The following is a 27,219-nucleotide window of genomic DNA, read 5'->3' on the forward strand; positions in this document are numbered from 1 at the left end:
TCAAGGATCATAGGATAATTCTATGTGTCATTTTTTTTTTTGAAACACCATATTGTTTTCCATAGTGGCTACACGGGTGCCTGGGTGCCTTTTGTTGGAGGTGTGAATAAATGAATGAATAAGGTGACTACAGGGAGAAGGAAACTTCCTGGCAGTCGGGGGATCTTGCTCTGGCCTTGTTCCAAGCCCTGTGAATTTCTAGAGAACGTCTCCAGGAAATGTGAATTTGTACGCCGCCCGGCGCTCTAAAGGATGCCTGAAGGGGCTCCTCGTGAGAGATAAGAACTGAGGAGAAAGCAGCACTGGCCGCAGGCCAGCGTTTTGAGGTCAGCCACTTAATCTGCGGAATTCCCCACCCCCTGTGCGTCCCTGGGCCATCCCATTAAATGGGAAAATGGATCCCATCCCCGCTAAGGATTTGGCTGATAAAGGCTGGAGCTATTGCCCCTTCAAGGGGAATTTGCATTTTAATAGAGGCTCAGCAAGCCCCAAAGGAATCGATATCTCTAACGGTGAAATTGCAAGCATCCGGGAGGCCCTGCAGGGTTGCTTATCCAACTGGGGGTCTCTCTCTGATCCCCCACAGGCTGTGGGGGCGTAACCCACCATTTCCCCTGAGTACATACTGTGAACGGTGCCTTTTTATACCTCCTCCCTTCAGACTTCTTAACACTCCTGGGTCTCTTAACATGTCAGCACAGCCTTTTCCCCACGCAGGGTGGTCTTTAAATCGTCACCCCACCCGGCCACAGGGCGAAATATGACCATCAAAACTTGCCAGCTTTCTTGGTATTCCGAGCAAGGCGGCGATAAGCAGGTATATGTACATCCTTAACCTGGCAAAAGGGAGTGGAGATGATTTAATAAGGTCTTTAATATATATATTGATTTCAGAGAGGGAGAGGGAGAGAGGAACATCAATGATGAGAGACAATCATGGATCGGCTGCCTCCTGCACGCCCCCTACCGGGGATCGAGCCTGCAAACTGGCCATGTGCCCTGACCTGGAATCCAACCTTGACCTCCTGGTTCACAGGTCGACGCTCAACCACTGAGCCACACCGGCGGGCTTAATAGGTCCTTAAATTCGTTTTGTGCGGTTTGTGTTGCACCTAAACTTTCCTCTTGGATCCAAAGCCCTGCAGATGAAAGGTGGGTCGCAGACCTCCGTGGCGCACTGGGCATGTTTTCCATGCAGTTCCTTCAGGGCCGGGTCCTCAGGGGCGGGCCAGGGACCTTCTGCCACTGCGGCGAAGCGGCACCTGGGGCCTCGCAATGGCGCGTTGGGAGGCTGCGTGCTGCCCGCCGCACCTGGGGCAGAGCGTTCGCAAAATATTCATCGCACCTGCGCTCCCCACCGGCCCGGTGGTCTCTCCGTCCCCCCGACCCTCACCCTCCAAGGCGCGCACCCAGGCTCTGCCCGCGGGCCCGGCTCCCAGGCCGCTCCAGCGCCCCAGCCCGGGAGCCGGCTGCCCTCGCCCTTGACCCGCCGCCTGCGGTGCCCACTTCCATCCTCGCGACCCGTAGCCGCCACGGTCGCACCTGCGCCTGCGCGCTCCCGGCCCAGCGCGCGGCTCCCAGGACGGACCGACCCGCGCACGCGCACACGCACGCGCACGCGTTCGGGCCGGGGGGCGCTCGCGCACGCGCACGGGGAGCGCTCGCGCACGCGCACGAGGAGCGCGCGGGAGCCGGCGGGAGAGGCGCAGCGCAGCGCGCCGGGCGGCCCTGCGGAGCGGCGGCGGCGGCATGGACGCGGGCACCGGCTGGGGTGGCGGGCGCCGGGCTCCCCGCCCGCGGCCGCCGCATCCCCCGCGGCCCGCAGCGAGGCCGCCCGCGCGCCCGGCGCAACTTGCCGCCTCAGACCCGCTGTGAGGTGAGGCGAGGCGGCGCCGGGCCGGGCCGGGGAGCGCGCGCGAGACGTGCGGGCGGCGGCGGCGGCGCGATGCCTCCGGCCGGCGGTGCCCGCGCGCTGCCCCGCAGCCTGTCCCGCCTGCGCCCGTGCCCCGGCCGCTCGCGCGTGGTGCTGGCGCTCGGGGCCACGCAGATGGCGCTCGGCTGCCTCATCGTGGCCGTGAGCTTCGCCGCGCTGGCGCTCACCACCTCGGCCCGCGTCCGCCACTCGTGCCCGTTCTGGGCCGGCTTCTCGGTGAGTGTCCGCGGGCGGGCGGGGGACTGACTTCCCAACTCCGGGGACCCCCCACCGCACCGCACCCCACTTCGCCGCTGTCCGGGCGCCCTTTCCCTTCCCTGTCGCGGAGCCGCAGTTACTTTCCGGAGAGGAACCCGTCGGGCTGCCCGCCCTGCGCGGGGAGAGGGTGGGAGGCGGGCGCGCGGCGGTCGGAGGCGGGACCCTCGGGGTCCCCTGTGCGCCCGGGACCGGGGACCCGCCTCCTCCTCGCCCCCCGGCCCCCCGTCCGCTTGCCGGGGACCGGGTCGGGGTGGGGTGCGGTGAGGGTGGGTTGAACCGGGTCGGGGGCTGCGTCCCGCCCCGGGAGGCTCGGGGCGCGGGGACTTGGCGGCGGGGCTCCGGCGTCTCCCGCGTCCGCAGCCGGCGTGCGGGACCCCGTTTTCTGAGGCGGGTTTTCAGGCGGCTGGTGCCCCGGGAACGACGCCCGTGGCTCACTCACCGCCGTCGGAGAAGGCCGCCGGGACCCCCCTCTGCAGGGCTGGTCGCCGAGAGCGGGCTGTTCGGGCCATTTTAGAGCCTTTGGGTGGAAGTTGCTGCCTCCCTCCACCCCGCGCCCCGATCCCTAAATTTAGAAAAAAAAAAGTGGCCGCCCAGCCGGCGGGGCTCAGTGGTTGAGGCAGGCACTTCCGAGAACTCTTGGCATCTGTGGGCGCCTTGGGGTTTGGGCATAAGGGTCTGCTTAGTATGTTGTTGTTGTTGTTTTTTAAAAAATATATTTCATTGATTTTTTGCAGAGAGGAAGGGAGAGGAATAGAGAGTTAGAAACATCGATGAGAGAGAAACATCGATCAGCTGCCTCCTGCACATCTCCCACTGGGGAGGTGCCCACAACCGAGGTACATGCCCTTGACCGGAATCGAACCCAGGACCCTTCAGTCCACAGGCCGACGCTTTATCCACTGAGCCAAATGGGCCAGGGCTATGTTGTTTTTAAAAAAATATATTTTTATTGATTTCAGAGAGGATGGGGGGGAGGGGAGAGAGAGAGAGACATCAGTGGGAGAGAATCAGGGATTGGCCGCCTCCTGCATGCCACCCACTGGGGATCAAGCCTGCAACCCGGGCATGTGCCCCTGGTGAGACTCGAACCCAGGACCCTTCGGTCCGCAGGCTGACGCTCTGTCCACTGAGCCACACCGGCTAGGGCTACGCAGTGTGTTTTTGATTCCGCCTCGGGGAAATCCAAGAGCAGGCCTTGGGGATGGATGGATGGATGGATGGATGGATGGATGTGTGGTGTGTGTTGTTGAGTTTGGCAATGTCAACATGCCTGCCCAGCCTCGTGGGCCGGCGTGCGTGTCTTTGGCCTCTGTTGCCTGATTCCCCAGCCGGGCTTTTCAAACGAGAGCCCAGCAGCCGGAACCGGGATGAGTGTGGCCGCTCATCCTGATGGGGGCATTGGTTCAAAAAGCGTATTTCAGACCCAGGGCTGAGGCGTGGAGGCTGATTAGGAGGAACAAGGAGCGCCACAGCTGTGAGTGTTGGAGTCAGAGGGGGGAGGAGCCCGGAGGCAGGGATCCGGGAGCCGTGGTTCAGACGGGCCACTGTAGATAGTCTCCGCACATCTGTTGCTCGGGGTTTTGTGGCGTTGTTTAATGTGCATTGTTTTCCTGTCGGCTGTCTAGTGGGCGCTGAGGTTTACGCTGCCGGCACCCGCCTACAGGTGGCAGACTGGTAACTTTAGTGTCCCTTCATCACCCCTCTCCCAGCACCCTCTTTCCCCATTGCGCCTTAGCCATGACTTGGGGCCTCCCAAAGGGCATAACCAGAGCTGCCCTTTAATATATATATTATTGATTTTAGAGAGGAAGGAAGAGGGAGAGAGAGAGAGAGAAACATCAATTGATGAGAGAGAATCATGGATCGGCTGCCTCCTGTACATCTACTGGGGATGGAGCCCACAACCCCAGCATGTGCTCTGACCGGGAATCGAACCCTGACCTCCTGGCTCCTAGGTGGACTGACGCTCTATCACTGAGCCACAAGGGCCAGGCTCTGTCCCTTTCTAAACAGAGCGCTTCAGTGTGAGTGGCTGGATGTTTTGATGTTCAGCCTAAGTGTTTGCTTGGCAGAAAAATCTGCCTGCAGGGCCCAGGGGCCGGGTGTTCTAACCGGGTATGTCAGTCGGCCCCTGTGCTGCTGGGTAGTTCAGAGCAGGTGGCCCCCGAGTCTTTCTTTTGCCCTTTTCAAAGGTCAGGGAGAACAGATCTGAAACCAGGCAGTGGATGGAAAACAGCTTTTCTTTAAGGTTCAGTACTTAAGGCTAAGACATCCCCCAGAAGGAAATGTTTAAAGAGGGATTTGAAAAGAAAATCTCCCTGCAGATGAAAAGAGGCTGGCTTCTTAAAGAACCTGACTTCAGATTTTGGAGAAAAGAGAATCCTTGGGTGATTATTTCCTATAGCATTTAGGAAACACTGGGCTCACTATTCATGTGTGAAATTTCAGCACCACGGAGATTGGCAGTGGCTTAAAGAGGGGAGAGTTCACTCATGGATGGTACAGACTTTACAGAGGGAGGGCAGGTGTAATAGTCAGCTTGGGCGACCATACAAAGTACCACAAACTGGGGGGCTTAAGCAACACATGTTTATCTCTCACTGTCCTGGGGGCAGGAAGTCCAAGTTAAGGGTGCCAGCCACCAGTTGTTGGTGAGAGCTCTCTTCCTGGCCACATAATGGTGGGGGGGAAGAGAGCGGGAGAGAAAGAGATCTGTTCTCTCCTTTTTCTGATAAGGGCACTAATCCATCACGGGGCCCCACCCTTATGATCTCATCTAACCCCAACCACTAATACAGTGGTTCTCAACCTTCTGGCCCTTTAAATACAGTTCCTTATGTTGTGACCCAACCATAAAATTATTTTCGTGGCTACTTCATAACTGTAATGTTGCTACTGTTATGAATCGCCATGTAAATATCTGATATGCAGGATGGTCTTAGGCGACCCCTGTGAAAGGGTCATTCGACTGCCAAAGGGGTCGCGACCCACAGGTTGAGAACCGCTGCTGTAATACCATCACCTTGAGGGCTAAGGGCTTCAACATATGAATTATATTGGGGCGGGGGAGACACAATTCAGTACAGAGCAGCAGGGGTGATAGTTAGGCAGAGGGAGAATATTGCTGTTCTTGCCTGTGATTACCTAGGCTTGGTTTTGTCGTCACCTAAGTTGAAAATGTTTCCATTACCCTCTCTTTTAAAGCAGTAAGCACAGACCTATTAGATGCTCCATAGTGTTGGTTCCAAGACAGATCATGGTTTTATGGTGCTGACGGGTGTGCTGTGATGGACCAGGATCAGCAGAGCCCATACCTGGAAGTAGGATTCCTGGAATGGCCACCTTAATGTCATTAAAATTGCCAGATCGTTCATCTGATTTCCCTGCTTCCTATTCCTATGGCTTTCCCTGTTCTAAACATTTCATATAAATGTGCACCTTCTGTGTCTGGCTTTGTTACTTAGCACAGTGTTTTCAAAGTTCATGTTGTAGCATGAAACAATACTTCCTTTTAATGGCAAATGATATTCCATTATATGAATATACCACACTTTGTTTAACCATTTATCAGTTGATGGACATTTGAGTTGTCTCCATTCTTTGACTAGTCTGAATAATGCTACTATGAACATTAGTGTACACATCAGTTCCAGAATTTCTGTTAATTTCTCTACTTTTATTATATTACCCATGTGGTGAGATGTACCACTTTCCTTTAGTTCTTTAGTTATGGTTTCCTTTAGTTCTTTAACATTTAAAAAAGCTTATTTAAAGTATTTGTCTAGTAAGTCCAATGTCTGTACTCTCTCACAGACAGCTTATTTTTTTATTGCCTTTTCTTCTGTGTTGGACCATACATGCCTCCTGTATTTTCCTTGAAGAGTGCACATGTTTCACATTGTCATGTCATAACTCTGTAAATCAGACTCTCCCCTCCCATTGGTTTTGTAATTTCTCTGAAGGAATTCTGTGAAGCCTGTATTTCTTATTGTGTGTGGCCACGGAGGTATTTGTTTCATTAGCCTGTGGCTTGCTAATGATTAGCTAGAAGTTTTCTTAAATACCTGGTTCCAAAAAAGTCTCCCTGTATTGGCCAAAGGGCTCTATGTGCATGTTGGGGCACACCTTTAATAATCAGCCAGACAGCCCGGCCGGTGTGGTTCAGTGGTTGAGCACTGACCCATGAACCAGGAGGTCACTGGTTCGATGCCTAGTCAAGGCACGTGCCCCGGTTGCTTTCTGGTCAGTGTATTGTTTGCCCAAACTGTTAGCATTACCCCCAGGAAGTAGAGAATAAAGTGTTCACCTGGAAATGTTTTGACCAAAACATCCCTGGGTAGGAGCGTTAGCTGTGGGAGAGTTCCCAGTAAAGGAACTAAAAATAAGCCTTTTGATCTGGTGTTCCAGGGAGCCGCCAGACTCGTCAAAAGGAACAATGGCGTTTTCTTGTGAAAGCGCTCCTTTCTGTTTCCTCTGATATTATGACTGTGGGCTGCTCCCCACAAGGCCACCACTGGGGCGCGCGGGATGGAACTGGAGTGAGAGAACCACAAAGCCCAGTGTTCTCACTGCGATCCCGTCGTTTTTGTTGAACAAGCCCTCCTGTGTTGCTGTACGCCTTTGATACTTTTCAGAGTTCCTAACAAGTTGAATCTGACTGTTTTTGCAGTTTTCCCATAGCTTTTATCAAGGGGTAGAATTTTGCAGCTCTTTAATGGGGTTCCTTCCCTCCCCCACACCTTCTAATAATGTAGAAAAGTTTATTTCAGCATATTTAAGATTATTGTAAAGTTTCCAAAAAAAACCTTCCACTAATTATCCTTGACTGTTCTTGGCTCCAGGAAGTGTAATTTATATCGTGTTGCTTTGTGGTGTTTCTATAAACACCCAATTAGCCTATTTTCCTAAACCAGGGCTCCCCTCTCATGGATGCTTATGGGGTCAGACAGGTAACTAAGGAAGATGCTGCCTCTGCTGTTTCTGTCAGTTTTCAGAAGCCAGAGTTTTTGTTATTTTCAGTTCTTACTTTTTTGATGTGAAATTCACATAACATAAAATTGAACTTAAAAGAAATATATATATATTTTTCTTGATTTCAGAGAGGAAGGGACAGGGAGAGAAGGATAGACACATCAATGATGAGAGAGAATCATGGATCGGCTGCCTCCTGCACGCCCCCTACTGGGGATCGAGCCCGAAACCCAGGCATGTGCCCTGACCGGGAATTGAACTGTGACCTCCTGGTTCATAGGTCAGTGCTCAACCACTGAGCCACATGGACCAGGTTGCAGTGTGGTTCTTAATTTCTCCTTTGTTTTTTGAAGGATAGTTGTATAGGATATACTAGTACAGGTTTTTGTTGACACTTTTTTCTTTCAGCACTTTAAAAATCTCATTCAACTGCCTTCTGCCATTCATGTGTTTGTTTGTTTTTTAATCCTCACCCAAGGATATGTTTTTCATTGATGAGAGAGAGACAAAAAAAAAAAAAAAAAGAAGAAGAAGAAGGAATGCCTACCTGCATGAAGTGCACCCACCCCTCCCCAAGGGGTTCAGCCTTGGGTCTCCCAGCTCTGGGTGTGGTCATGGTTCTCAGGAATCTGCATGGGTCTCTCTGAACCACCGTACCTGCCCCATCTGAGATGAGCAGGTGTCCCTGCCAGGTGTCTTTCACAACCGCATCCTGTGGCCCTCACGTTGGCGATGGGCAGGTGTCGGGTAATCGGAGGCCATTATTTGCCAGGCTTGGTGTTTTTTGGTATATTAAAAAAAAATCCCTGAGACATTTCATAGACATCAGTGTGTATCCATTCTCTGAGCTCTAAGGGCTAATAACCAAAGCCAGAATCCTGGCTTCTGGGTCTCCTAGCAACCGATTCTCTCCCAGCCCTTTTTTTTCTTTTTTTGAACTTTTTGTTGAAGTCTAACATACACACAGAGAATTGCACAAATTGTCGGGTGCTCTGTCAGCTCAGTGTGTTTTTTTGCAAAATGAACATCTCTGCAGAGGCAGCACCCAGATCAAGAAGCAGAACCTCCCCTGCACCCCAAGAGCCCCTGGTGCCCCCTTCCTGTTACTAGCACCCCAGAGTCAACCCTTCTTCTGAGTGTTAGCAACCTATATTAATTTTGCTTGATTTTGCAATTCACATAAACGGGAACATGGAGTATGCATTATTTAGTGTTGGATTTCTTACACTGAGCAGCGTGTTTGTGAAATGCCATCCATACCGTTGAGTGCAGCTGCAGTTCACTCGTGTCTGTTGCCATTGGATGGATCTATCAGATTGATTTATCAGTCTGCTGTGGACGGGCATCTGGGTGGTGTCCACTTTGGGCGGTTAGGGTCGGTGCTGCCCGATGCATGCTTGTATGTGGACTTCGGGGAACAGGCGCCCCCTTTTGGATGGTGTGTATGGGAGTGGAGTCTCTGGGCGTAGGGTACACATGCGGTCACCCGTCCTGGTTACTGGTAGTTTTCCAAAGTGTCGTCTCGATGGCCCCTCCCGTCCGCGCTGTGTGAGGGTTCTGGTTGCCCCTTGATGGCCCTTGGTGGTCCTCGTGTGGCTTTTGCCCCAGGGAAGGAAGAGCCACTCACCTGCCCTGTGCCTCCAGGTGGCATTTCCACCTCATTCTGGCTCCACTCCGTGTCTCCACTCAGGCAAAGACTGAGTAGCAAGCAGGCTTTGCTTGGGCGGGGCTTCTGGCATCATGTTCCTTCTTGGGGCCCAGACTCCGGTCTCATTCCCTACCTGTTTGTGCTCATTTTAGATCAGGGTGAGAAGTGAGATTGCCTGGTCCTGGGAGTGTAAGATGGCTGCATTCTGAGGCTCCTTGGATTTCCGAAGAGGAATGTATGGCGTATAGTAGATGTGCCTATAACTAATGGCTTAAACTCTCTAGTAGATGTAGTCAGGCAGTAAAATTTAGCCGTAAGCTTTTAACAGCGACGTGGGTAAAGCAGAGGGACCCATAGAAGTTAAAAGTGATGGGCAAAGATACACAAGATGGGCACACGGTGGGCAGAGCAGCATTCCATCCAAAAAGAAGGAGTAAGGTTATTTTAGACGAGCAAAAGGTAAAGTCTGCATCGGAGATAAAATTGTCCCGATCCTTTACCAAAAATACAACCTCCAAGTCCGTAAAATAAAATAGAGTGAGAAATTGACCAAAGCACAGTTGCGGTCTAAAAGGTGCTCATTTCTGCCCTTCACAGATAAGACACAATGAATAAAGACATGATTTATAATATCAGAGGACAGTTGAACAGCTATATACCAGTGTTCTACCGGCAGACAAATACCCATTTATTTCAAGTATTCATGAACCATTTTAAAAATTGATTACATTCTAGCTCTCAAGAAAAGCATCAGGTTATTCCCCAAATACCATAGGAATTGTTTATCTGTGACTGCCAGGTGATAGCCCTGGAATCGAACCGTGACCTCCTGGTTCATGGGTCGACCCTCAACCACTGAGCCACACCATCCATGAAATTTGATGAATTTCGGTGCCAAAATGCAGAACACGTGTAACAGTGATGAATTCATCTGCTCGCTTTTTAAGTTAGCGTTCCAGCCTGGTGCGATGATCTCATCTCGATTTGGTGTCTGGCTTTTGAGGGCGCAGGCCCCAGGTTATAATCCCCCCTGTTTTTAAACAAGTCCCCGTCCTTGGAACAGGCCAGGCCTCTGTGCCCAGGACCCCTACCCATCTCTCCCAGGCTGCACAGGGGGTGGCTGCCCCCGCCCACTGTGTTAACATCTTGCGGAAATAAAGGCCCTCATCTGCTTAGCATTCCTCTAACATGCCAATGTCTTACCCTCATTCAAAGAGGAGACGAGGTGCCTGGCACTTCCTTCCTGGGTGCTCGCCAGCCTTCTGCTCAGATGATCCTTCCCCACGACCTGGGTGTGGCGCGATTGACACTGATGTGCGGCTTCCTCCACTGGCTTCTCTCTCAATCTACGTTGTTGGCTTTCCGCTGGCTTTTCTTTTCATCTCCAGGACTCCCCATCGTGTTTTAAAATGGATATTTAAAAATCCATCTAGTGTATAACAGAGTTAAAGTCAGAGCATCAGGTGGCTGATAATGCAAGCAGTAGGCCTGTGTGAGCACACCCCAGCCCCAGGGACACCCGCTTCCAAGTCAGCCAGGCTTGGTTGCTTTTATTCCTTTTTTGTGGGAAAAAACAAACAGATAGTCCTTATTTTTCTAAAAATATGTTTTTCTTGATTTCAGAGAGAGGAAGGGAGAGAGAGAGAGAGAAACAAACGTCAATGATGAGAGAGAATCATGGATCGGCTGCCTCCTCCACGCCCCCCACTGGGGATCGAGCCCAAAACCCAGGCATGTGCCCTGACGGGGAATTGAATGTGACTTCCTGGTTCATGGGTCGATGCTCAACCACTGGGCCACACTGGCCAGGCTAGAATCCAGTCTTAACTATTGTATTTGTTTGACAAACGAAAGTGACAGTAGGGTTAAATATACGCGGCAGTTGTAAAATGAAGAGGCAAGCTAGTCAGCCAGGTTCTGTGACAACTTATTTATCTTGAAGATCACAGGGAACAAGGCAATAAATTTACAAAATAGGACAGTGTCAGGCATGCCCAACATCCATGAAAATAGGTAAAAATAGATTTCTTACCATTTCTCCTTTTTTATAACTGACCCCATCTTGTTCTCAGACTCCTGTTGTCAGGATCGTTATTGTCTTGAGGAAATCTCGCTTGTGAGAAAGTGCTCTGCAGCGAGGCACATAAAAAAGTTGTGACTTGACAAGTTTTCCATTAAATGAAAACTAGAAAGCGACCGGACGAAGGATGATAGCGGGAAAGCTGGCAAGCTTTTTTTTTTCCTTGTCAATTTAGAAGTGACACGAGAGTGGCTTCTATGATTATTCACCATATTAATTGGAAAACAAGGGATGCCAACTTGGATGTTTTTTTTCTTTGGGGGTGGTCAGCCCCAGACTCGGTAGTCTCCCAGGTAGCATTTACAGTCATTTGCTTAGAAGATGCCTAATAATCTGTAATCGCTCAGTTTCTCAAAATATGGTAATGACGCGACCCTAGTTGATCATGGTCATTTAAGAACTGGGATGGCCCTGGTCAGTGTGGCTCAGTTGGTTGGGCTTTGTCTCGTGCACCTAAAGGTCGCTGGTTTGATTCTTGGTCAGGGCACATGCCCAGGTTTCCCGCTCGATCCCCGTAGAGGGCGTGCAGGAGGCAGCCGATGGATGTTTCTCTCTCTCTCTCCCTTCCTCTCTCAAAATCAGTAAACAATCTTTAAAAAAATTTTTTTTTTTATATTTTATTGATTTTTTACAGAGAGGAAGGGAGAGAGATAGAGAGCCAGAAACATCGATGAGAGAGAAACATCGATCAGCTGCCTCCTGCACATCTCCCACTGGGGATGTGCCCGCAACCCAGGTACATGCCCTTGACCGGAATCGAACCTGGGACCTTTCAGTCCGCAAGCCGACGCTCTATCCACTGAGCCAAACCGGTTTCGGCTAAAAAATTTTTTTAAAGAGTTGTTACAGCCAGCCGGCATGGCTCAGTGGTTGAGTGTCAACCTATGAACCAGGAGGTCACTGTTCCATTCCTGGTCAGGGCACATGCCCAGGTTGTGGGCTCGATCCCCAGTGTGGGGTGTGTAGGAGGCAGCCAGTTGATGTTTCTCTCTCACATCAAGTTTCTCTCTCTCTCCCCCCTCCCTCCCTTCTACTCTCTCTAAAAAAATCAATGGCACATTTATACAACTTTTATTATAGTGTATTGCTATAATTATATTTTATTAGTCATTTTTGTTTATCTCTCACTGTTCCTAATATATAAATTAAACTTAATTTATATGGATAGGTATGTATGAATAGGAAAAATTACAGTATACATAGGGTTTGTAGGAAGGTTTCAGACATCCATGGGAGTCTTGGAATGTATCCCCTGTGGATAAATGGGGAGAGGGGGCAGCTGCAAAGTCATCCTCTGTATCTTTCATTTTCAGTCAAGGAAATGAGGCAAGGAGAATGTCCCCCAGATAGATAGATCCCAGGCTGAAGGACCGAGGCACCTACCTGCAGTGGAAGGTATAATAAGGGGAAAGACTGATAAAATGGACCACAACTCCATTAGCATCCTGTGTGTCAAACACCCACCCCCGGAACTGGCGAGTCAGGACATAGCCCTGTCTCCCTCCCCATCCATCCCTATTACACTAAAAGCAGTCATAAATCAATAGGGAGACATTAGCATCCCATGGACACGGCTGCAGCAGGCTCTAGTCAGTCACTAGGCACGTCACTGAAGAGATACCAAAGGCAAGTAACCGGGAAAGTGTTGAACTTAGATGCAAATGAAAATAGCTCTTTTCTTTGTGTGTGTGTGTGGGGGGGGGGGGGGGGCAGGGGCGGTCCACCAAGCTAGTAAAGGGCCTTCTAATAGGCTCTCAGTGTGGATGAGCCTATAGGGGGCAACTACTCTCATACCCAATGGAGGGAATGATGAGGGTGCAGCCTTTATGCCTGGTGACTCATCCTATTTCACAGGGTCCATACTAAAATCAGCGACGGCAATAAAACCTGTGTGTGAAGATTCTCACTGTGGCTTTATTGTTAATCCTCACCCAAGGATATTTTTTTCATTGCTTTTCAGAGAGAGTGGGAGGGAGGAAGGGAGGCAGGCCGACCTCTAGCACAGTTCCATTTTGTTTTCCCTGCTTTCCTTTTGTCAGTCCACCCAAGACTCAGAGTGGATCCTTGGCTATTTTGGGGGAGGTGGTGGTCTTCAGGACCATTAAAGATAGGTCAGATCAGAGCTGGTTGTGCAGGGTTATTCTTCCCAACCTTCCTCCTTCTCTCCCTCTTCCTTCCATTCATCGTCCTATCCATCCACCCACTCACCCATCCATCTACTCACCCATCCATTCATCCACCCACCCACTCACCCATCCATCCATCCACTATCCACCCATCCATCTACTCACCCATCCATCTATCCATCCACCCATCCACCCACCCACCCACTCACCCATCCATCTATTTATCCTTGTACTTATTCATCTATTTATCCTTGTACTTATTTCTTCATCCATCCATCCACCCACCCACCCAGTCACCCATCCATTCATCTGTCTGCTCATTTATTCATCAATCCATCCATCCACCCACCTACCCTTCCATCCACCCACCCACCCACACAGTCACCTACCATTCACACATAATGATCTGAGTGCCTGCTGTGTGCCCAGTCCTGTGTTTGGGGATATATCGTGTTAGACAAGAAAGACCAAGTCTTGCCTGGTGAGCTTACGTGGTTGGCAGTAGTTCTGCTCACCCATGACTATATTTAAACTTTTCATTTGGCAAGCGTTCAGAGTGACTGACAGCTCCATCTTTGTATTTTGTGGTTTCTAAATGTGACGCTTTCTTGACATTTTCATTATTCTAACTTCGATAGGAGCTGGTGAGTGGCAGCCCAGGACCCCCCGCGTTATCCAGCCTGCCAGTTCTGGGTGCTCTTTATGATCTAGTGATGCGTTTGGCCATATGGGCGTGGACTGAGAACACCGGCCACTTTACATCCTGTGTCCTAGTCGTGCACATTTAAACAATTCAGAAAACTTACTTTTTCCTTTTGGTGTGACAGCGTAAGAAAAATGGAAAAGTGATGCTTTCAGAAATGGAAACATATTTTTTGAGTGCGTGAGAGTGTAGCTGTCCAAAAGCTTCCCGTGAGAGAATTGATTAGGAGTGCAGAAGGCTAACCACAGGGCTGCTCTCAAATCAATTTCAGACTCCCAGCGATTCTAGGAACATCCCATCCCAGTTAGTGCTTTGATCGTTATTTTACTCCATGGACTCTTAAACATGTCTGTTTTCTCACTTGATATTCCGTTTGAAAGTTAATTTGTGTAGTAAGGGGGTTAGGTGCGTATCACAGTATTTCATCGCCGTAAGAGCCAGGGAGTATTCTGCTCATGTTGTGATGGATTTGTTCATCTCTGTGTCAGTTTTGCACGTTCGAGGTGAAGAGGTCTTAGGAATGTCCTCAGAACGAAATGCTAGAAGATAATGCAGCAACCTGTATTTATAGAAGGAGAACGGTTGTTAAGCAAATTCCTCTAGGCTTTCTGTAGGTGAAATTTCTAAGCTCATTCATGTAAATGAGCAAACAATAGATATCTTCAGAAAAATAACTAAAAGTCTCTGCATTTCATTTCTGAAAAAAAGAAAGTATTGACGTGTATAAGCCAAATGCAAAATATTATTAATAACAAGTAAATCGAGATGAGAAGAACTGGTATAAACAAAGCAGCAATGAGCGATTAAATGTGAAGTTAGGTTTGAATGGGTGATACCAATGTGGTTGTTCAAACATCAGGGAGGTAAGGTGGGGTAGAAAGCACCTGTGCCTACAAAACCTGTAGGATGTGTGTTATCGCTAAGCACGTGTTGGATAGATAATTTCAGTCAGGTGTTTAAACAATGGTATAGAAAAGAGATGTATCATTTCCAAACGCCTAGAAAAAGGAACAGCAAACCAATAGAAAAGTTGACCAAAATAGCAAAACACAGGAGTATTAGAAACACAAAAGACAAGAAAATGTCGTGAACGAGCATGAAATAGCAGGGGAATACATCAGCTACGTTAGCGCTGGCGAGACGTTTGGGCAAAAGCCCTTGACGACAAGGAAAGCACAGTGAGGTAGGTGCCGCTTTGGACTTGGAGAGAGCGGGTGAGGAGAAGTGTTGGTAAGAGCTTAGGTTTTCAGAGTGCCTCCGTCAGTGTTTTGATAAAATCCTGGGCTCCCGGGATGGTTTTTTCCCCCGTCTGTGTGGTGCATAACTTCAACTTGCAGTCAGCTCCGTGATAAGATGTCTTTAAAATGTGTTTGCTGTAACTTGCGAATCCGTGATCTCAATCATTATCCTAAAATGTTCTAAATTGCTCCTTCTTCCTACCGTTGGTAGTGTGCTGCATATTCTTCCATTCTGACTTTTCCGCTGAGCAAAACGTAATTGCTTTTGTGGAATATAGCGCTGTGGATGGTGTAATCAAATATTAAAAATAGAACTGCAGGGTTCTGCAGAAAATGCAATTAAAGAAGCCGTGGACGTGCGTGTCTCTTCATTCCTGTTCATAATTTCTTTTCAGACTAGAGCTATTAGAGAAAATCAGATCTTGATTTGAGGTGATTTATATGGAAAATGTATGTGAATTATAGTTGCAAGATAATATACACTACTCATATGTCACTCACATGAAAGGTCCTTTTTCTTTTAAACTCATTATTGCACATAGGCCTGAAGACTTAAAACAACCTTTCTTCAGTATGGATTTTTTAAAATAATACATGTTTTTATTTATTTTTAGAGAGACAGGAAGGGAGAGGGAGAGAGAGAGAGAAACATCAATGATGAGAGTGAATCATGGATCGGCTGTCTCCTACATGCCCCCTACTGGGGATTGAGCCCGCAGCCTGGATATGTGTCCTGACCGGGATTTGAACCGGCGACCTTTCAGTACATGGGTTGACACCCAACCACCTGAGCTGCTGGGGAGGCCACTGCATCTGTCCAGGGCCACATGGTCAGAGGGAAGGATCCCTTCATGCCACCAGTGCGGCACGGCTGTCCAGGTCCCCCAGCCTCTGTTGGGGGGTCGTAGGAGCGTCTGAACCTGTAGGTGGACATAGGCCATGAGTGAGGGGCAGGGGTCTAGGTAGGGCCTCGCTGTCCTGTGTGTCACTTCATCCAGACCAGGGGTGGGGAATGTCGGCCTATAGGCCGTGTAAGGCCCGCAGAGTCTGGCCCTGCCAAGGCGTTAGGGGTGAGTTGATGAAATGTTTGAGCAAATAGAGCAGGCTAATTTTAAGTGGGTCCTTTTGTATGGCCCGAGAGTGATGTTATAAATACCCAGATGGCCCTTGGCAGAAAAAAGGTTCCCCACCCCTGCCCTAGACAGTGGGCGGCCGGCTGGTCCTCACACGCCTGTGGGATGGTCAGCAGTGCAGGAAATCCCCTACCCCTTCCTCCTTTGTCCTCCTGACTCTCTGCCTCCTCCCGGGGCCTCACTACCTGCCGGGACACAGACTCGCTTGGCATACACGTCTCTGCCTGGCAGCCTAGGAGGACCAGGGCTGGCTGAGGGCAGAGGGCAGGAGCGAGGGCCACCTGGGGCTGCAAGGGCCCAGGGAGGGAAGCTGGCAGCCTGTGGGCCCCGCAGTGGCCAGGCCTGGACTGCAGAGGGCCCTCCGAGGTGCCACTGTGAATGTTGGGGGATTTAGGGGACCCTTCAGGGCAGAAATTGCAAGAATGGAGTGTGCTCTGGGGAGATGAACTCAGAGGAGTCAGGACTGAGGAGCACAGCGAGGGTCTGGCCCGAGAACAGGCCGAGGCCCTCTCAGGGGCAGATTGGGTCTGCATGCGCAGCGTGTGGTTTGTGGCGTTAGGACAGTGGGCCTTCAGTCACCGTCCTTTGGAAATGGAGGGACGATTTGTCTGCCAGACAGGCCCGCCTCCTGTTGTAATTGCAGTGGGTTTAAAAGTTGATGCGGGTCTGTGCGTTCGCCGGCGTAATTAGACTCTGAGAGCTTTTCATTACACTTAATGTGATTTTAATGGAATTAATGTACTGTACCAACAAATACATTGTTTTTATTGCGCAAAGCGGACACTTCTGAAAGGAGAGAATCAGAACGATTTGCAGATGGTTTACGTAACTCTCTTCCCCAGAAGGGGAGACGCCTGCCCACCCCGTGCTCCTTTCCCGCCGGCTCCCGCGGAGGAGAGGGCGCCAGGCTCCTGCATGCACTTGGGCGCTGGTTGGATTTCATCTTTGAAACTTGCATTTATGTCTTTTTAAAAAAATAGTTTTTTATTGATTTCAGAGAGGAAGGAAGAGGGAGAGAGAAACATCAATGATGAGAGAGAATCATGGACCCAGTGCCTCCTGCACCCCCCCTACTGGTGATCAAGCCCGCCACCCGGGCATGTGCCTTCACCGGGAATCGAACCGTGACCTCCTGGTTCAAAGCTCGATGCTCAGTCACTGAGCCACGCCAGCCGGCCTGGCTGCATTTACGTCTTAAATCCGAAGTGCCCCCCCTGCTTGGGCCCTGACTGCCTGGGGCACTCATCTTCATAGGAGACCTTGTGGGAGAACACTAGGACCTACTTACAATGAGGTCTCCTGGAACAGGGCCCTGTTGAAGGGGGAGCCACACCTCCTCTCTTCACTGTGCCTGTTGGGATGTGGGGGGGGGGAGAGGGGACCGTCCCCAGGATTTGAGTGACCAGGAGGAGGGGTGCCCTGTGGAAGATAAAGATGACAAGTGGAGACTGGGTTGGGGAGGGGAGTGCAGGTGCATTTTTGGACAGAAGCTTGGGAGGGGGACCTGGGGCTCTGGGCTGGAGAATAACCTGCGTGTGCGTGTGTGTGTGTGTGTGTGTGTGTGTGCGCACGCGCGTGTGTGTGTATGTGTGTGTGTGTGTGTGTGCGCGCGCACGCTGGATTCTAGAAGTGATTCTTCAGGTTGCAACTGTCCCTACTGTTTCGACTGTACATTAAAGGTTCCCAAAGCATCTCACCTTCCTGCACCGTTTGTCTTTCCAGGTGCTGCTGTCAGGACTCATTGGCGTCGTCTCCTGGAAAAGGCCTCTGTCCCTCGTGGTAAGTCGCACCTGCTCTCCGTGGTGGCCTTGGAACAGGGCTGTGGCCTCTGTGGTGGGAGCGCTTTCAATGCGATTGGCACAGAATTCTGGTTTTTTTGCCCAAAGGGGAAAGCAGACCTTGCTGAGAGTGTCGTAAGTGATAACCAAGCGCATGTGGCCTGTCCCACTTCGAGAGTAGCCGCTCAGGAGTTTGCCTGAGATGCTCGCGTGCCTTCCTCTCTCTGTTTGCTCCCTTCCGGTGCCCTCCTACAAGGACCCCCGTGAACCAAGATGATCTAATACATGTAGATGCATGTTGTATAGACGTGGAAACACGTGCGTGCATATACGTATGCTCACGTGTGATCGCACAGATAGGGCGTGTTTAGCGGAGTGCAAGGAATGTCAGCTCTGTGTATGTTTTGTAGACTGTGCACCTCTGCGAAGGGGATGTTTATCGGAGTAGAAGAGTGAAGAAAGGACTCATCCTGGCCCATGTGGCTCATTTGTTTGGATGTCATCCCGTGCTCCGAAAGGTCACCGGTTCCATTCCTGGTCAGGGCACATGCCCGGGTTGCGGGCTTGATCCCCAGTAGGAGGCGTGCAAGAGGCAGCCTATTGATGTTTCACTCTCACATCGACGTTTCTCTCTCCCTTTCTCTCTCTCTCTCTCTCTCAAAACCAATACATATATTTATATATATATATTTACGTCTATGTATGTAAGTGAATGGCTTCTCACGTTGCTTTGGGATGGTCCTGGGGAGACATGGAAAGAGGATGTTGGTTCCTCCATCTCAAAAGCACCCCAAGCAGGTCTGTGTCTACTGGCCTGTAGGCATGTTCTTCTCCGCATGTGCATGAATATATTTGTGTGTCCGTGTTTGTGTGAGGGCGGGAGGTTTTCCCGGTTCTGATGGATAATGGAAAAGACAGCATGGCTTTTTTCTTTTTTTTGTAATATCTCTTCTTTAAGTGATTAGACTTGGCGATAATGACACGGACCGGGTAGGAATGGAGATAGAGAGGAACGTGGACCACCAGCCAACGTGGCTCCGTGGTTGAGCGTTGACCTATGAACCTGCCCCCTGCACACCCCCTACTGGGGATCCTATCCACAACCCGGGCACGTGCCCTGACCGGAAACTGAACCGTGACCTCCTGGTTCCTAGGTCGATGCTCCGTCACCGAGCCACAGTGGCCGGGCTGCACCGTCCATTCTTGACAAGAGCTGTCTTGTGTCCACCTTGGAAAACCCTGCCTCTAAAATGCCTCCCTTCCTAATGGGCTTCCTTTGCCCTGGAGTCTTCACGTTCTCCTAATAGAAAAAAGTCATTAAGAAAAAAAAATAACTCAGACGCAGAGGTAGCTCTCATATAAGAAAAGTAATAAATGGAGTGTCCCTCGATTCTAAATGCATCTTCTTTCACTAAGAAGGCAATTACTGTTATAAAGATATAGCCTTAGAAAAATTATTATGGCTGAGAAGTGTGTGCTGTGTCCGTCCGCGGCACAGTTAATTTTAAAAGTATTACCAAGCATACAAATCATAAGTCTGAAATGCTGAACTATACTAATTTGAAAGTGAATTTAATATGCTATTCTGAGGGCCTGTCTGTGCTTACCCGGCTTTTAAAAAATTGTAACTTAGAAGCTATTAGTTACCAGATTGTCTTCCAAATGTCCAACCTCTTTTAATGAAGAGTGTTACTCAAGGACCTTATCTTTCATCTCCGAATAGTCTTATGTGGTACAGTAAGTAACGGTAATATTGGAACATCCATATTTCACCCTGATTTTATGGGTATTAAATCAAATTGTTGCATTTTTATCAAAATACAAAAATGCTGATTGGGAATGAAAAGAAGACTCAAAGGTCTCAAATTTGATTGTTTTGCTATGTTTGCTTTAATTCCCCAAAAGATAGAAAAATGGATTGAAATTGATTTAAGAATAGCGCTACGTAGGCAATATGACCTAATGACGAAGAGAAATTTATTTATTTTTTCTTATTTTTTTATTATATTTTATTGATTTTTTACAGAGAGGAAGGGAGAGGGATAGAGAGTTAGAAACATCGATGAGAGAGAAACATTGATCAGCTGCCTCCTGCACATCTCCTACTGGGGATGTGCCTGCAACCAAGGTACATGCCCTTGACTGGAATCGAATCAGGGACCCTTGAGTCCGCAGGCTGACGCTCCATCCACTGAGCCAAACCAGTCAGGGCTCTTATTTTTTTTTACGAAGAGAAATTTTAAAAATCAGTTACACTGATTATTTGCATACTGACTTCAGGAGATAGAAAGAAACGGTCTGCCTTTTGTATATATGTGATATTGTTAATAAACACAGGTCTTTTAAAAATATATATTTTTTATTGATTTCAGAGAGGAAGGGAGAGGGAGAGAGAGAGAGAAAGATCAATAATGAAAGAGAATCATTGATCGGCTGCCTCCTGCACGCCCCCTACTGGGGACCGAGCCCACAACCCAGGCGTATGCCTTGACCAGGAATTGAACCATGACCTTTTGGTTCATGGATTGAAGCTCAACCACTGAGCCAGGCCGGCCGGGCAATACATGCTCATTTAAATGTCATTCTCCTGCAAATTCTACGTCGGCTGACCACAGGGCAGAACCTGGATGGGTTTCATCTAATGGGAACAAGAGAGAGAATTTAAATGCTTATGCATCTTGGTTAATGGAATCTGAAAAGCTGTCAAATGACAAGGGATGGATAATATCGTGTGATAATAAACAAATGAACCAAATGATCGGCCCGGGGGAACAAGGATGGAAAGGAAGAAGTCTAGGAAATACCCAAAGGCAAGTTAATAAGGAAAAAGGACTAAAACGTCCCGACAAATGAGATAATGACAGCGGCCCACCAAGGAGAGAGCCGGGCTGGCTGGCAGACGTGGGCAGGCAGCTGGCATGTCAGAATGAGCGGCAGCTGGGGTGTGGAGGATGAGTGGGAAGGACAGGCTCGTAAATGGCAAAATGATGAGTGAGTTAGTAAATCTGTCAGGTGATGAATGAGCTGACGATCCCCATCGGACAGATGACAGAGAGGGGCCGAGTGAAAAAGGCAGTCAGCGCAGACAGCCGGGGAAGCAGAAAGCCTGCATACCTAGAGCCAGGGGACTTGCAGATGCAGTTTCGCCGTGGCGGGTAGATCAGTTGGTTGCTGCAACATTGTCCCTGTATGCCAGGGAGTCAACCAATGAATGCAGAAATAAGTGGGACAACAAAATCACGTTATTCTCTCTTCCTCTCTCCTCCCCTCCTTTTCTCCATCCCTCCCGCCTTTCTCTATCTCTCTCAAATCAATTTTAAAAATTTAAATGCACCATAGCAGGTTTGGCTTAGTGGATAGAGCATGGGCCCACAGACTGAAGGGTCCCAAGTTCAATTCCAGTCAAAGGCACCTACCTGCGTTGCAGGTTCGATCCCTGGTCAAGGCACATGTGGGAGGCAACCAATCAATGTGTCTCTCACATCGATGTTCCTCTCTCTCTACCTCTCTACCCCCCTCCCTTCCACTCTCTCTAAAAATCAATGAGAAAAATATCCCCAGTGAGGATTAACAACAACAACAAATTTTCTAAATGCAACTTTATAAGCACGAATAGGGTCATGTAACTAATCACAGTATTTGATCTGCTTTGGCAACTATTAACAGCATAACGAAACTTCCATTAAAAACACTAAGGTTGTACACAGTGTGCTCATGGCTATGAGTCCTGATTTGCATTCTACGCCTACCACTTGCTAGCTGTTAGCGTCTTCATTCCTGGGGTTGTTCACCTATAAAATGGGAATAATGATAGGAGTGCCTTTCCTCTTTCAGTATGAGGTCACTTGAGGATTAAAGTCCATGTGAGAAACTTAGGACAGTACCTGGCACATTATAAGCAAAGAAGAGATTACTGTTAGCTGCTATTGGTCATGTTCTACTTTTGTTTCTTTCTCGGAGTGTAAATGTCATCTTACACATACTCGGTGTCTAGATCAGCAGGCGGATCATCCCAAAGACTTCATCTTGGTTGAATAAATGAAATACTGATGAGTTCCCTTATCTCTTATCAAACAGTAATAAGTATTGCAAACATTTTTGGGAAGGGAGGGTGTCTTTCTAGGGCTTTTTTTGTTTGTTTTTCAGAGTTTAGTTTTCAAACTTGAGAAACAAGAATTAAATTTGTAATTGATTCACAAAAAATAATTTAAGTAATATTAAAAGGAAAGTAATGAATTAAAATTCAAGAAACAAGTCAGTCAAAAAAAATTCTTTGAGAAGAGTTATAAGTACATTAACCTCTGTTATTATGGATTAAGATTGAATAGAGAAATAAAAAAAGAAATGTAACAATGTAAGGAAGGGATTTTATTTTTTAAACAATTTCCAATATATATTTTTATTGATTTCAGAGAGGAAGGGAGAGATAGAAACATCAGTGATGAGAGAGAATTATTAATCAGTTGCCTCCTGTACGCCCCTTATTAGGGATGGAGCCCACAACCCGAGCATGTGCCCGGACGGAGAATTGAACCGTGACCTCCTGGTTCATAGGTCTGCATTCAACCACTGAGCCACACGGGCCGGACTCAGTCAGTGATCCTCTAGTTCATTCGATCTAAACATCCCTGTGCTGCCGCAGAAGAGGGTAGGGCTGGCTGAGTCTCTTGTTCTGAATAACCAGTTGGGGCTTTGAGCAGTGGTCTGGCTCGGGCTTCCTCCCTCTCCCCCCACCAGTCCCTAATGAGAAAACCTAGAAAAGCGAGTGGATAGAATTCGAAGACAGTGTAATAAATAGATGCTTTTGTTCTTTTTCTCCCGTGTTCCTGGCACAGAGTCTGTAAAACCATTCCAATTTCCGGAATGCTGAGCGTGCCTTTTATATGCTAATTGTTGGTGTGGAAAAACCCCACACAATCTCATATTTCCACTCCTCTGCCGTGGAGGAACACGGCGGCTGCGTTACTAGGTTCCAGCGTCTCCGTATCACGGGCAGCAGGGACGCGCTCGCTGGCACAGCGGTGCCGGCTCCAGAACAGCCGAGGAGTATGCGGGGCAGATGCAGAAACGAGGTGTTCTTACTTTTCAGAGTTAAAAAAAATAGGATAGGTATTTATGGTGGCATGCACTTCGAGTTTAGGTTTTAATTTCACATGTGATTTCTAGCAAAGGGGCTTCTCTTTGGTGTCAGTGTTGTAGAGGCAGGGGCTACGGGAAGGTGGGCGTCCATGGAGAAAGAATGTCCTGTTGCAGCTCGGGCGCTAAAACCAGCCCATAGAGAACAACCCGCCCTGGCCAGCGTAGCTTCGTGTTTGGGTGTCAACCTGGGAACCAGGAGGTCAAGGTTCAATTCCCAGTGCACATGCCTGGGTTGTGACCTCCATCCCCAGTAGGGGGCGTGCAGGAGGCAGCCGATCCATGATTCTCTCTCATCATTCATGTGTCTATCTCTCTCTCTCTCTCTCTCCCTTCCTCTCTCTCTAAAAGTCAATAAAACATATTAAAAAAATAAATGAGAGGTTTTCCACATGATGAAATCTCTCACTGCAGGCAATGATAAAAGACACGAGCTACACAATGTACGTTTTAACAACTGTTTGTATTTGAAATTCACAGAACAGCTCCGAAGGGAAAGTGAACTTCTTTCTAAACTCCAGCTTGCTGCTCTTTCATGCTAAGACACAGTGGTTCCCGGAGTTAAGGAGAAACCCACCATCCGCCCCTCCCTTCCCCGCCTTGATTGCAATTTATCTCTCTTTCTTCCTCCGTAGAACTCCCGCAGCGATCGCACGCTTTCCCCTGTAGGGTGAATTTTCACTCCTGTCTACTCTGTTCCTGGCCGTTTCCAAACCATGTATTGGCGGTGCCACGGCGAGGGTTTAATTCTCACTTTGTAATTGGTTTCCTCGCTCCTGTCTCTGGTCTCCTGTCATCAGCATCTCTCCGATGATCGCCTCCAGGGCTGCTGGACGGGAGGCCTGTTGGTGTTAGGGCCTTGGTCCATGAGGTGCTAGGGGGGCGCCAGCTTTCTTCCCTGCTGTCAGCTCTGTTTCCGGGGTCCTTGTGGTTCTGCTTGTTTCCCTGCCTGCTGGGGGGTGGTGTGTTTGCCCACACTCCCTGTCACGCTCTGTCTGCTCATACGTGACGCAGTCTGTAGTGTGTGTCCCTTCACTCCTCCCTGATGACCTTCAGCTAGTTTGCCATTCCCTGTGAGAGACGATGCCACCTGCCAGGCTTGTTCCACTCCCCCCCGGCTCCCTAGCAAAGGATGGGGAGAGTCCATGCAGCCTGAGCCCTTGCAAAGGCCCTATTCTCTTGACTTTGATATTGTATAAGTAAACTAAAAACAACATATGGCCCAGCTGGTGTGGCTCAGTGGTTGAGCATAGACCTATGAACCAGGAGGTCACTGCTTGATTCCCAGTCAGGGCACATGCCCAGGTTGCAGGCTCAGTCCCCAGTAGGGGGCGTGCAGGAGGCAGCCGATCCGTGATTCTCTCTCATTGATGTTTCTCTCTCCCCCTCCCTTCCTCTCTGAAATCAACAAAAATCTATTTAAAAAGTAATATGATCAGCATTTAAATGGAAGCGTTCACACTTTCATTCCACCCGACCAGGTAGTCACCCTGGATTTTTGTATAAAAGAAAGGCGAGAGTGTCCTAGATGGTTTGAATGGAGGCACATTTGAAATGCAATGTCCCAGTTAGTGACTGATTTAAACAGTTGGGTTCTTGGCAAATGAACTTAAAAATATAAAAAGATTGGCAAATTTTTTTCTGTAGGTCCTAGAACCCTTGATATAACTTGCTCTTGTGGAAGAAGAATATGAGACAAGTATAAAAAATGGGCTTAGTGTGATCAGAGGAAAAGTCTGGGTTTTTTTAGTTTTTGGTTTATTTTAGAAATGTGCTGAATTCCGAGAGTTAATTAAAACCAAGACGTCACATGACATTCCGAATGTGTTATATTTAGCTTTTTCCTTAAGAAGAAGTTACCTCTTCTCTGTAAATGTAACTCTCTTGGTTTCTTAAACCTGCCAGCCACACAGGACCGTGGTTCTCCTTTAAGATTCAGGTGAACGGGCTTGCACTGTCGTGCCCACATTTGGGAACCCAGCATGCCCCAGTCCTGTCCTCCCTCCCTGAGACTCCGGTGCCCGGTCCTGAAGGGTTTCCTGGTCGCCCTGACTCCAGTGTCCTGCCCTCACTGCATGAGAGTTGTTGTTTTTTTCTATATTACATGGAAGTCTGTGAGCCATTTTGCGTTAGTTTTTGCATATGATGTGACATGTACCTTGAGGGTGATATCTTGAATTTTTCCAGCACTATTTTATTTTTATTTATTTATTTTTTAAATATATTTTATTGATTTTTTACAGAGAGGAAGGGAGAGGGATAGAGAGTTAGAAACATCGATGAGAGAGAAACATCGACCAGACGCCTCCTGCACACCTCCTACTGGGGATGTGCCCGCAACCGAGGTACGTGCCCTTGACTGGAATCGAATCTGGGACCTTTCAGTCCACAGGCAGACGCTCTATCCACTGAGCCAAACCGGTTTGGCTCCAGCACCATTTTAAAAATGCATATATTTTTATTGATTTCAGAGAGGAATGGAGAGGGAGAGAGACATAGAAACATCAATGATGAGAGAGAACCATGGATCGGCTGTCTCCTGCACGCCCCCTACTGGGGATGGAGCCTGAAACCCAGGCATGTGTCCTTGACCGGAATCAAACCTGGGACCCTTCAGACCGCAGCCTGACGCTCTATCTCCTGAGCCAAACCAGTCAGGGCGAACAGCACCATTCTTTTTTGAAAAGATCATCTTTCTTGTCTGGCCAGTGGTGTTAAGTGGTTAGAGCAGGGGTGGGCAAACTTTTTGACTCGAGGGCCACAATGGGTTCTTAAACTGGACCGGAGGGCCGGAACAAAAGCATGGATGGAGTGTTTGTGTGAACTAATATAAATTCAAAGTAAACATCATTACATAAAAGGGTACGGTCTTTTTTTTTTTTAGTTTTGTTCATTTCAAACGGGCCGGATCCGGCCCACGGGCCGTAGTTTGCCCACGGCTGGGTTAGAGCATCAGCACACGGACTGAGGGTCTTCGGTTCAATTCCCAATCAAGGGCACCTACCTCGGTTGCAGGTTCAATTCCCAGCCCCTGTTGGGGCGCTTGTGGGAGGCAACCAATCGATGTGTCTCACTCACATTGATGTTTCTCTCTCACTCTCCCCCTCCCTTCCACTCTCTGTAAAAGTAATAAAAACTAATCCACAAGTGATGATTAGGAAAACAGACATATGCAGTTCAGTCGCACTGAAGGCAAATAAGAATTCTCCTGGAAGTTGATAAAACTTAAGTCCATTAAATAGCCAGACTCCTTTTATTAGATTTTCAAATGAATGAGAAATTAATGAAGAGCTCTCACCATTGCTCGGAATGGGCATATTTATAGCCCTCTCCTGCTTGCCAGAAATAAGTCCACCTCATTTTCCCCTGCCAGCCATTTCAGCGCCTGTCGCAGAAAATGGGACCAGGCGGTTGGTGCAAATAGGGTGTTTCCCACCAGAAAGAAAGGTTTGGAGTCTTGGAGCCACTTGTGAGCTTTGTCAGTTCTGGGACATTCTGCCTTGGAGTGTTCCCTATGTTTATGTTTATTTGCTTACATATCAGTTATTCTCCAAGTCAGTTACACAACATTGAGTTCCAAATGGCACAGTTAGGAGAGACTGGCATCACTCCTCACGGTGTGCGCCTGCCCGCTGCGGACCTCGAGTCGGTGCATGAGCTGAAGATGGCCCCTGGCCATCTAGATTTTTAATTTTTTTTAGAATAGGTTTTTATTGATTTTAGAGAGGAAGGGAGGGGAAGAGCGAGATAGAAACGTCAATGATGAGAGAGAATCATAATCCACTGCCTCCTGCATGCCCCGCACCTGGGGATTAAGCCTGCAACCTGGCCATGTGCCCTGACCAGGAATTGAACCATGACCCCCTGGTTCATGGGTTGACACTCAACCACTGAGCCACACCGGCCTGGCTTGTTAGGGTTTTCTAAAACATGGATCGGTAGTGAATTTTCTCTTAGGACCTTTCTTTCTGTTTTGAGGTGGTTATGGGAGAGATGTCCTTTATTCTGTTAATATGGTGAGTTACCCCCATTGACTCAACTCACCTTTCTCAGCTGCATCAGCTGCATCTCAACTTGGTTTGTCTGTGGCTCAGGATTTTTTATTGCATCCTCGTTTTGAGAATGTCCTTGTCAGATTTAAATGCTCAGTAGCCCAGCCAGTGTGGCTCAGTGGTTCAGCATCGCCTCTAACCGGGGATCGAACCTGCACCCTTG

The 27,219-nt window shown here is 48.7% G+C and overlaps 1 protein-coding gene across 8 annotated transcripts in view; it reads left to right on the plus strand.

The window, feature by feature from the left end:
- The first annotated feature begins 1,724 nt into the window (after positions 1-1,724).
- FAM189A1 (family with sequence similarity 189 member A1) overlaps positions 1,725-27,219 on the plus strand; it is a 51,180-nt gene continuing 25,685 nt past the window's right edge. For all 8 annotated transcript variants that reach the window (XM_036355634.1, XM_036355637.1, XM_036355635.1 and 5 more), the window contains exons 1-2: positions 1,725-2,149; positions 17,813-17,869. In XM_036355634.1, the coding sequence (XP_036211527.1) occupies positions 1,946-2,149; positions 17,813-17,869 (261 nt within the window). In that variant the 5' untranslated portion in view covers positions 1,725-1,945. The remainder of the gene's footprint in view (positions 2,150-17,812; positions 17,870-27,219) is intronic.

Source organism: Myotis myotis, unplaced genomic scaffold (genome assembly GCF_014108235.1).
Source record: "Myotis myotis isolate mMyoMyo1 unplaced genomic scaffold, mMyoMyo1.p scaffold_m19_p_23, whole genome shotgun sequence".
NCBI lineage: Eukaryota > Metazoa > Chordata > Mammalia > Chiroptera > Vespertilionidae > Myotis > Myotis myotis.